Source organism: Drosophila willistoni, unplaced genomic scaffold (genome assembly GCF_018902025.1).
Source record: "Drosophila willistoni isolate 14030-0811.24 unplaced genomic scaffold, UCI_dwil_1.1 Seg578, whole genome shotgun sequence".
NCBI classification, from domain to species: domain Eukaryota; kingdom Metazoa; phylum Arthropoda; class Insecta; order Diptera; family Drosophilidae; genus Drosophila; species Drosophila willistoni.
The window spans coordinates 47,444-59,044 of record NW_025814495.1 but is presented as its reverse complement, the minus strand read 5'-3'; the positions used below and the strand labels follow the sequence as shown (position 1 = coordinate 59,044).

The window sequence follows — 11,601 nt, the reverse complement described above, 5'->3', positions numbered from 1 at the left end:
TTGTTAACAATTGGAATCGAGGTCGATTCCTCGTCAGGACGGCCGAGTTGTAAGATTCCAATTATTTAAAGTCTGTTAAATACTCATGTATATACCGAAACCGGTATTGTAGTATCGATTGTTAGTAATAAGTATCGACTGTTAGTAATAAGTATCGATTGTTAGTGATAAGTATCGATTGTGAGTAATAAGTATCGATGGTTAGCGATAAGTCTTCGATAGGTTGAGAGACGGCGTCTCTCTTCTCTTCCGGCGACGAAACGAACAAGTTGTCTCTGCGCAGACGACCAGAATCAAATCGGAAAAATACTAATCCATCCTTCTAATTATTATTTAAAATATAGCTATTTACAACACACAAACTAATTCTAAATCACAAATCACTTCAATAAAAAACACATATGCATGCAAACTCCAAAAATAAAAAGCACTGCTGAAAAATAAAACACGCTGCCGGCCAATACCGACAGCTATACATGCCCCCAGGGGAGGGAAGAGAGACGACTCGTCCGAAAGATGCTGGCCCTCATTCACCTGCTGCAGCCTAGAAAGAGAAGAAACGCATCAATTAATAAAATTATACTTATACTTTAAACTAACCTAGAATTAATAACTATTTTACACATTCTTATTGAAAACTTACCTTTGTTTACATTCCCAACGTGCCTTAATACTAAATGTGACCAACCACCTTAATTTGATTACAAATACTATACATATCGATAACTCTAAAAAATACTAACCTGAAAAAATACTAACTAAATTAAAACCTTATCGATAACCACAACACAACCCGCCAAATTCAAATCAAAACTAACAAAATACTTACCAATATACATAATTCAAATTCAAATAAAAACTAACAAAACACTTACCAATATACATATAACTAAATTAACACAACTCAAAAATACAAAAAAAAAAAACACATTGTTAACTCTAATTAATATTAATAATAAATGTTTATCTATAAGCTAGTTTTAAGACACTAACAAAATACATTGTAAAGATCCCAGTGAGGATATAAACAATAAAGGAGCCAGCAGCTTTGATTAGTTGCTTGGCGAAAGGCGCACCACCGAGTTGCCCAAACAGAAAAAAACAGAAAAACAGAAAACAGAAAAAAAAAAAAAAAGAAAAAAAGAAAAATTAATTAAAAATATTAACAAATAAAAATAAATAAATTCCCCCCGTGCAACTCAGCTAAAACATATAATAAATAAATTAATTAATTAATTAAAACAACAACAACACGACGAATAATTAAAACTTAGCCTTGACTAATAAAATAACCAAAATCTGTGATAAACAATTACAACAAATAGCCGCAACTGTGATATAAATGTTTTTTCTGTATGTTAATAAACTCATAAATGTGCATTGTGTAAGTCCTAAGTGTTACATGTTAATTTTTTTCGTGCCTGTGAAAAAATTAGTTATGTACTGTTAGTACATAGGGTTCTCTCGCGCCCTTTTGCTCCCCAGACATACATGCGCCAGCATATATAAAAGGGAGACGCATAGCGGTTCACCCACACACACACACGCACCAAGAGAAAGACAAAGGAAAGGGCCGATAACATGCCTGGCAAAGCGGGATCGCCAGACGACGAGTGGCCCCCCCTTTATGCCCCTTGCCCGATCAAAAGCTCGTATGCGGAGAACAAAATAGGCGGGCTGCCTGTTGCCAGCCTAAAACAACTGGAAAAAATCTTTTCGCCTATCCCACATCGCCCCCCCCCCGTCGCTCCCGCCCACCTAGCTGTGCAAGCGCGGGAATAATGGACGATGATGATGCTATTATCAATGTTAACCAACAACAACAACAGCTACCAATATGCCCAACTAACAAAGGGCTACATATAAAGAAGGAGCGGCAAATGGACTATGAGTCCCCAGAGGAGTCCAACGAAACCGCGATCTCCATTAATTCAACCTCAAACCAGAGGGCCGGGGCTAACTTCGACCGCGTCAAAGTTGTATACCCTTGCAATTTTTTTGGTAACTCTTTCCTTACCTATAGCCATCAAAGTGGAAAAACGTTTAAGCTAAAAAGGCTAATGTTTGCGAAAGAACGGCCTACATAGGAAATAACGAAGATATTGATCAAAGTCACTGTTTTCCACCGATTGTTCCTATGGGAGCTATATGATATAGTTACCCGATCCTTATCAAATTTGGCACAGTCATTACCAGATATATTAAACTGACAAACAATTAATTTGAAAGCAATCGCATTAAAAGTAACGAAGTTATTGATAAAAGTCACTGTTTTCGAAAGATCGTTCCTATGGGAGCTATATGATATAGTCACCCGATCTTGATCAAATTTGGCGTAGTCGTTTATATGTGAAATTAACTCACCAATATTAAATTTCACGACAATAGCTCAAAAAATAATGAAGTTATTAAGAAAAGTCACTGTTCGTGACTTTGCCATTTGTATGGGAGCTATATGATATAGTGATCCGATCCGGCTGAATCCGAGATATACAACGCCTGCAGTATATACAAGCCTACATGCAAAATTTCAGCTCTGTAGCTTCAACGGTCTAGGAGGAGTTTGCGTTGATCCAGACGGACGGACGGACGGACATGGCTATTTGAACTCGTCTCGTCGTGCTGATCAAGAATATATATACTTTATATGGTCGGAGATGCTTCCTTCTATGCGTTGCACACTTTTGACCAAAATTAATATACCCTTTTTGCAAGGGTATAAAAATTACACCCACATCGACTCCATATCCCCTATGGTCACCGATGATGACAGCCCAACCCCCTCTAACAACCCAGATCAATCCAACAAAACTACACCGAATAAAATAAAACAATACTTAAAATCTATTGAGGCACACTTAACTACAACTAACAATGATAAAAGAAACAACAACAACAGCCAAAAAAATAGTGAAAACATTGAAACTCACATAATTGATCACAAACAAACAAATTATAATGCTACAACTAATGAAACTAGTGACAATAAAACTAACCACCTAGAACAACCACTAAAACAGCAACAACAAACAAAACAGCAGCAACAAATTAAAAGAAAACTAAAACAAAAAACCATAACCTCGCACATCTCTACTACTGCTAAAAAACCCACAAAAACGATTGCCCAAGAACTAAAAAAACTAGCCAACAACAATTTTAAACCAAACTTAAAGCTATTTAATTTTAATGCTCATACTATAACTAAAACTAATAAAACAAATACAGAGTCAAAAATAAAATTAAATACTACGACTAGCTCCATTGCGACGTGCAACCAAGGTGAGAGGAGAGACGAGCAATCCGTAAATGACGGCCGTTCTGCTTCTGATCACAGCGGTCATCGAAGCGAGAGGATTCCGGACATCTGGATCTCCCGCATCCCAGACGTTGGCCCGCTGCTCGCCCAATTAGAAAACCTAAACCTGAAAAATAAATTTACAATTAAAGCTGAACAAGGAAATCAAATCAAACTTACCTGCTACTCCAATGAAGACCACTCAGCCGCAATGACGCACCTAAAAAGAAACAAATATTCATTCTTTACATTCCAACCATACAATCAAAAAGGATTTAGAATCATCATAAAAGGACTCCACCATTCAACACATGTTGAATGGATCACCAATGAGCTTACAAGAAGCGGATACCGTGCGAGATTTGCCAAGCTGTTAGTGCAAAATCGTACAATGATTCCGTATAACTCGTTTGAGGTGGAACTGGAGCCCCTCACTGATGAATTAAAAAAGAATATACTCACTCTAAAACTTCTAGGCCCTTACCAAGTGAGAATTGAAAAATTCCACAGGCGCCTGACCCCGGCACAGTGCCACAAATGCCAGGCGTTCGGACATACAAGGAACTACTGCCATGGTCAGGTCGCCTGTATGAAATGTGCCGGCACTCACGACACCAAGGATTGCCAACACAAGAGAAACCCCAATCCAGTATGCGTCAACTGCAATGAAAAACATATTTCAAGCTTCAAAGGATGCAAAGTCTACCAGCAGGAGCTGGCAAAATTACAAAAAAAAAGGAATAACAACTTACCTTTTAAAAGAGAGGCTGACTGGCATTTCCCCCGGGTGCCCTCGACGCAATATTTTGGCGAAATAAGCCAAAACTCCACGACCGTCTCCTGCTCGAACTCTGCTATGAACACAAAACTGGAAAATACAAACAAAACGTTAATAAACATTAAACCTAATACTAATAATAACAAACAAAATGATAATACAACACGATACAAAAGTAAAAGCTACTACAACAACAATAAACACCACTACACAACACAAAAACAAAACACTCCCCTAAAACAACGACTGCCACAAGAAGCAGATACTCCTGGTCAAATGCAGCCAATATATCGAGACCTCATGGCCATGATGCAGCAGCTAAATTTGGTCATCGGTCAGCTGATGACATTGATGCGGGATCCAAACAGGAGCAATCCAGGACTGACGCTGTCGAATTTCTCATCAAATTCACACCTAAAAATATAAAATAAACAATATTAAAAACCATACAAAAAAATGAAACAATTAATACAAAATAAAAGAATATATAAATTACCTAAAACTAAAACTACAACAACACATCTTAAAACACAACAAAACTCATTTAAAATAACATGCAAACAACACTGCAATTTAAAACAATTTAACTAAGGAACTAATACAACAACATAATTAAAACTAAAATAATTCATATAATAATTACCCAATAAAACAAAAATCTATAAACGTCAAAACAAACGAAACAAACTAACAAAAATATACAAAATGCATTAAAATTTACTTATCTAAAATACAACAATAACAACTAAAAACTAAAACAACATACATCTTAACTGTCTAATCTAACCCAAATTTATAAACACATTGCATAAACTAAAACTACAGAAAAACACTTAAAACTCTATAACAATAAATCAAGCTAACATGGCAAAAAACCACAATACAATACCAAATTAAAATCATGCAAAAACAAATATCTATCCAATAAGAACAGCAAAACTAAATTAATACATAAATACACTATCTAAAACAACAATACATACAAATCGTTTGACAAAATTTTTTAACAAAAACAACACATACTTAAACATACCAAAGCAACACATATGAATACAAGAACACTATATTAACAAATGCAACACAATACTAAAGAAAAAGCACATAATCACAACAAATAATACAAATTTAAAACTAGAACTAATACAATACACAAATTAACTATTTAATACAACACAAAAATTCTTAAAATACCTACTTAAACTATTAATATAACAAGAAATACAAAACACACCTAAAACAAAATAAAATCAATTCATATTATAATAAAAATTAAAACGAACCAGCGGAGTCCTTCTGGTCGGCGCCTTCGGATCCGACATCTCCAATCCTGATGCACAAAACCTATAAATAAAAAGAAATTAAAAACGAATTAGATAAAATTGCAACAAAAATCAAAACAACAAGCTATTCAACTAAATAAACATGCAAATCTAAAACTACGCAAAACAAATCAACTAAACACAGATAAAACATACACAACATGCAACCAAAACAACATGTACTACACCTGAACAACACAAACTGCCACAACACAGCAAAATGTGCCAATGAGACGTCCCACCTGGCCCCAACAAGCTTACATGAACTGTCGAGGTCGCTCTGGAAAAGTCAACTCCTTACTGGGCTTTCACTCCAACCTGCCCATACCTGAAAATAAAAACACACAGATGAATATCGGGATTCCTGCCTGGCAAATCATCCTCTCCTTGCAGGATTCTACTTACCTCACACCAACGCCTACTCTTCACCTGTGGCCGGCATGAGCTGGCTGGCAACCCAAAGGCCAAGTCACGACAACACCTAAAAAACAAATGAGACCAATACTTACCAACAAATTAGCTACCTGTGATTCCTCCTAGATGCGCCGGAAACCTGGAAGCGAAACATGGTACCTGGAAAAACGAAAAATTGTAAATTATAACTCAAAAACTTTGCAAATTGGGCCTTTTTTTTTTTTTTTTGTATTAAGTTACTTCCATGTGATTTATGGAAGGATTATTTGGCCTTCCCGTATCGAACAGGTTAACGCCACAGCGAATGTGTGAAAAATAATTTCAATGTAACTTCTAGGAACAAATCTGCAAGAAATGTATTTGTTTATGTTCTCTTTTTAGTTTAGTATCGCTGAGATATATCGATATGTTTTCGATGAATATTGGATGGTGAAAAACATGCGGTTAGTTGTGTGCGTGTGTGAATGATAATGGCGAGTGTGTATGTTTTTTTTTTTTTTTTTTTTTTTTTTTAATTCATTTATTACATAAATAACAACAAAATATATATATTACAAATTTAAAGCTGCAAATACGTATAAGGGGGGTTTCTGCGGGACGTCCCATGGGGAATTGCTTCGCAAAAACCTATAACCCTTTACGTATGGCCATTTCTTTCACGCTCTGCCTTTCTTAGGCTGATTCCCACGAAGCCTGTAAAGCTGCTCACTGCTTCCCACGCCGCCGCGTCTGCCAGCATTGTGGGCACCAGGTTCTCGGTAGTCAGCACAGTGCCGACCGTTTCCTCCAGGAGCCGCCGTTGACTAGTGAATCGCCTGCATGCGAAGAGGGCGTGTTCCGCGTCCTCTACCATTCCTTCACCACATGTCAGGCAGTACGGCTCAGCCTCGTGTCCGAATCTGTGGAGATAGGATCTGAAACAGCCATATCCTGTGATGAACTGTGTCAGATGGAAAGTCGCCTGTCCGTGCTTCCGTTCAATCCATGGCCTGATCGTGGGGATAAGGGTGTGGGTCCACCTACCCTTGCTAGATGAATCCCACGCTCTTGCCAGATGGCTAAGCTTTGCATCCTTGCGTCGTCCCTAGCTGTCCGCTTTGGTGTACCGTTCCTCTTTGCGTCCGCGATGTTCCTGGCCTCGTCCGCAAGTAAGTTGATGGGGATCATGCCTGCAACCACCAACGCAGCATCCTCAGAGACCGTCCTAAAACCGCTGCAGACCCTTAGCGCGCAGAGACGGTAGGTAGCGGTAATGCCCCTACTGTACGCCGTAGTGTGTATGGCGTTGGCCCAGATTTGTGCCGCATACAAAATGACCGATTTCAGCACACTCATCAGGAGTAGTCTCCGCTCCTGTTTCGGTCCTCTCGTGTTCAGCATTAGCCTCGATAACGCCTGTCCTGTGCTCGCTGCTTTCCGTTGAACGTTCTCCAAATGCTCTCTGAAGCATAGACGGGTGTCTAGCCACACGCCCAGGTACCGGATGGCTCGCTTTGAGGTGATTGTGGAACCTTCTACTTGCACTGAGGCATGCTCAACTGTTTTCCTACTGCTGATCAGAACCGCCTCCGTTTTTTCGGCTGCCAGGGCTAGGCCAACCGACTGAAGCCACCGCGTGATGCTGGCTATAGCTTGCGAGGCCACTGATTCTGCCTTCTCCAGCTCCTTGGCAACAACAACAATAGCCACGTCGTCAGCATATCCGATGGCTTCGCAACCTGGCGGGAGTGGGAGACGCAGCACTCCGTCGTACATCAGGTTCCAAAGAAGCGGACCCAGAACCGAGCCTTGTGGCACTCCAGCAGACACATTACGACTCTTAGGGCCGTCGGAGGTGCCGTATCTCAGGATCCTCTGCCTAAAAAAGCTCCGAATGATGGCAAGGAGGTACGGGGGGACGCCGAGATCATGAATGGTACTGAGTATGCAGCTCCAATCCGCAGTGTTGAAGGCGTTCTTTACGTCAAGCGTGACAACAAGGCAGTACTGTTTGGAGCCTCCTTTCCATCTTGTTCCTTCGATGGCGCTGCTGGCAATGCCAACCACCTTGCTGACTGCGTCAATGGTGGATCTTGCCTTGCGAAAACCGAATTGGTTGGCTGAGAGACCGCCGCACTCGCTGACGTAAGCGTTCAGTCTCCTATAGAGCCTATAGAGTCCACCAGGCAAATCGGTCTATAGGAAAGCGAAGTATCTGTAGGCTTCCCCGGCTTTGGGAGAAGGGCCAACTTCTGGATCTTCCATTGCTCGGGGAAGATTCCCTCGGTGAGGCAGCGGTTGAAGACGGCTGCGAAGACTTCTGGTCGTAGAGTCAGGGCCAGTTTAACGGCGCGGTTTGGGATCCGATCTGGACCGGGTGCTTTGCCGAGTTGGAGCGACTTGGCCGCCGCCAGGACTTCATCCGACGAGATCGCATCAATGGTGTGTGAAGCTGGAACTGGGTGCTGAGCTATGCTTGGGGAAACCGGGCGATTGGGGAATAGGCCGTCGATAATTTGAGAGACTTCTTCAGCGTCAGATGGGATGAGCTGGCGGTTTGCATGTATCCGCTTGACCACTATTTTGTATGCTCTTCCCCATGGGTCGTGTTCTGCGGAGTCACACAGCTGCAAATAAACTTCCCTTTTCGCGGAAAGGATGGCCTTCTTGAGGGACCTTCTAGCCGAGCTGTAATGGGCGTGGTGGTGTGTCCAGTCCGAGTCCATGCGCTTCCTTGCTCGTTGGTATTTCCTTCTTGCAGCCATACAGGATCTCCTCAAAACTGCAATTTCTCCGTTCCACCAGAATACTGGTTTGTGGTGGCTTCTGAATGGTCTGGATTGGGCCATACTTGCCGTGCTGGCAGCAGCCAACATACTGCAGGCTTCGTTCGCCATTTCTTGTGCCGTGGTTGCTGTGAGCCTTTGCCGGGTCAGCATTGAAGAGAACGCCTGGGGGTCCAGCGTGTCTTCTTTGAAGGGCATGTCGATAGGGAGGGGGTGCGCTGCGTGCTGTCGTCTGTCCGTTTCACGGCCTATAGTAACACAGATCGCCTCATGGTCGGTCGCCGTGTAACAATTATCCAGTTTCCAGGCTGATGTCCTCGCAAGGCCACTGCTTACGTACGTAAGATCTATCACTGATCCCCTTCCAGCCCGATTGAACGTGTTTTGGGTGCCATGGTTCAATAGTTCGACGTCTAGGGAGGCAAAAGCGTCGAGCAAAGCGCGGCCTCGCGCGTTTGTGGAGGAGCTTCCCCATTCCTGTGCCCATGCGTTGAAGTCTCCCGCGATTATGGTGGGGCTGTGTGTCCTTACGTCGGTCGTCAGTTCATCTAGCGCCTTGCAGAAGTCCGTAAGGCACAGACTGGGCGGCAAGTAGCAACTGTACAGCCATATCCCTTTGACCTGTGCCCTGATGAAGTGCTCGCCAGCTAGCCTGGAAAGGAGCTGCGAGGGCGGGTTGCCGCATGCCCAGATGGCGGCCTTGCCCGACGTGCTATACGCCCAATTGGGTGAGGTTTTCCTGCGGAATGGTTCGCTGATTACTGCCGCGTCAGATTTGGTCTCTCGCACCCGCTGCTTAAGTAGTTCGTGGGCGGCCTCGCAGTGGTTTAAGTTTAGCTGGGTAAAGCTAAACATTTCGTCTTGGTCGAGACGACTTCATGGGCCCAGCCTGCGTTATTGAGGGGCACCGCTGGCTGCCTGCTACGTGTTTTCGCTCGGTGATCCCTCTTGACTCGCATATACAGCAGTTGAAACCATTTCTGCATTCCTTCGCTTTGTGGTCCTTGCCGCCGCATCTTATGCACCAGTTTGTCCTGTCGACGGGGCTGTTGCACGTTGCCGCCATATGTCCAAATTCTAGGCACCTGTAGCATCTAGACGCCGAAGTGCTTACGCGTACCCTGCATACCGAGTATCCAATCTTCAGGTGGGCTGCTTTCAGGATTGCTTCTGCTACCGCTCCTGGGACACAGATTGTTGCCCTCTGATTTCCTCCGTGCGCAGGGCGCAGACTCTTAACATCTGCGGGAAGAATTTTCAGACTCAGCTGGTCGGAGACGGCCTGAACGATTTCCTCCTTGGTGGTTCCGCCATCCATGTCCAGAATCTCCAATCTGGTCAGATTCGATAGTGCCCTTGCCTCGACTTGACCTTCAAGCGCGGATCCTATGTCCTCCTTCAGCTGGGTGACATTCTCTGCTCCTGCTGCGTTTAGTTCCAGTAGGAGGTCTCCTTTGGCGGTACGTCTCACGGAGCGCACGCTTTCGCCCACTGCCTGCAGCTTGGTATCCTGGCTCCTTGTCACCAGCTTTAGCATGTCGCTATATGTCATCCCACTCTTCCGTTGTACCAAAATAGCGGCAGGACGCTTCTTTGGTAGAGTCCGTGTCGGTCGCCTCGTCGTCACTGTCTGCCATGCAGGCTCTGTTTGTGGCACAATTCCCTCGTTGTCGTGCGACGAAAAAGTTTCTCGCGGCCGTCGATTTTTCGGCGAAACGGTATCCGAAGTGTTGGCGGCGGCGGCGACACCAAACGGTGTGTGTGTGTGTGTAATGTGTATGTGAATCGATGATGAAAGTGTGGTATGTGTGAGTGGTGAATTTGTGTGTTGTTTCGTGCAAAGTTAGATATCGATGTTAGCAGCATGCGTGAATCGTGTTATCGATAGGTAGTTATCAACTGGTTCGTTATCAAGGAGACGATATATGTCCTGGTATTTTAATAGTGTCGGGTAGTCTCTCCGAATGTGAGCGAATTTGGTGCATTTGAGAAGAACATGGGAAATGTCCTCCACGGTGTTGCAAGTATCGCATAAGGCGTCGTTGAAGACATTCATTTTTGCCAAGGTGTTTTTATCGAAGGCGTGTCCACTTATTATTCTGTTCAATTGTTTTACTTCTAGTCTTCCAAAAGCATTCATCTTGTGGAACCAAGGATGCAGCTTGACGTATGGGAATAGAACACAGTAACCTTTATTGCGTTCAATGCAGAAGGTACTATACTTTCTTTCCCATTCTATTTTGATGCAGTTTAGCATATGGTTGATGACGTCATTGAGAGTCCAGCTGACTTGTATGTATGTGCCTTCAAGTCTGGCGTTTTTGGCAGCTGTATCTGCCAAATCGTTCTCTAAGATGTTGACATGACTGGGTATGTAGTGAAGTTCAACTGATGTTATGAAATAACTGCTTTCAATCTTTTCCAGGATTCTTCGAGATATACAATTGTTAGAGTGCGGGTTGATAAGCGTTTGTAAAGATCCTAAGCTATCGGTTAGAATGGCTACTTTGTGCATGCATTTGTGTATTGCAAAGTCTATGGCTTTCTCTAAGGCAGTGAGTTCAGAGGTTAGTGAGGACAGCGTTCTGTTGGTGTAGAAGCTTTGAATGGTTTTTGATTGGCTATGTACAAATGCGCTACCTGTATAATTTTCAGATACGGAGCCATCAGTGTAAATCAGCTCATAGTTGTGGGAGAGGAGTTCTTTAGTTTTTTCTCTTAGAAGTGCTTGTACAATGTCTTTGTTAGCTTCTTTCTTGTTTCTAGCTGTGTTCTTAAAGAAGTTTGTGTAAAATGTGATTTTTCTAGTAGAGACAGGAAGGGAATTTACTGGAGCAATTTTGTCTAAGATATATTTGAACTCATTGTACACTCTGCCGTAGCTTGTGTTTGTGGGTGAGAAGGGGCTGGTAAGGAGAGAGGCAGCTGGTAGCCCGTAGGCAAAGATTTTTGCTAGCTCCTTCGCTGTGGCGAATTTAATTCTAAATTCAGGAGGGAGTTCAGCTGCTAGATGGTAAATTATATTGATTG

General features: G+C 42.8%; 1 protein-coding gene across 3 annotated transcripts; it reads right to left on the bottom strand.

Moving 5' to 3' along the window:
- Positions 1-3,195: 3,195 nt before the first annotated feature.
- LOC124461642 lies at positions 3,196-5,965 on the bottom strand. 3 transcript variants are annotated; one of them, XR_006955172.1, is made up of 7 exons: positions 5,798-5,965; positions 5,581-5,720; positions 5,354-5,414; positions 4,048-4,487; positions 3,758-3,955; positions 3,476-3,515; positions 3,196-3,422 (listed from the first exon to the last, which is right to left on the bottom strand). XR_006955172.1 is itself a non-coding variant. In XM_047013146.1 (4 exons), the coding sequence occupies exons 1-3, from the start codon at positions 4,193-4,195 to the stop codon at positions 3,498-3,500; spliced, it is 342 nt and encodes a 113-aa protein (XP_046869102.1). In that variant the 5' UTR covers positions 4,196-4,519; the 3' UTR covers positions 3,196-3,422; positions 3,476-3,497. The 3 variants fall into 3 exon arrangements, 1 of the variants encoding a protein (XP_046869102.1); XR_006955173.1 differs by having other exon boundaries at positions 5,654-5,965; XM_047013146.1 differs by lacking the exons at positions 5,354-5,414; positions 5,581-5,720; positions 5,798-5,965 and having other exon boundaries at positions 3,780-3,955; positions 4,048-4,519.
- Between the last annotated feature and the right edge of the window lie 5,636 nt (positions 5,966-11,601).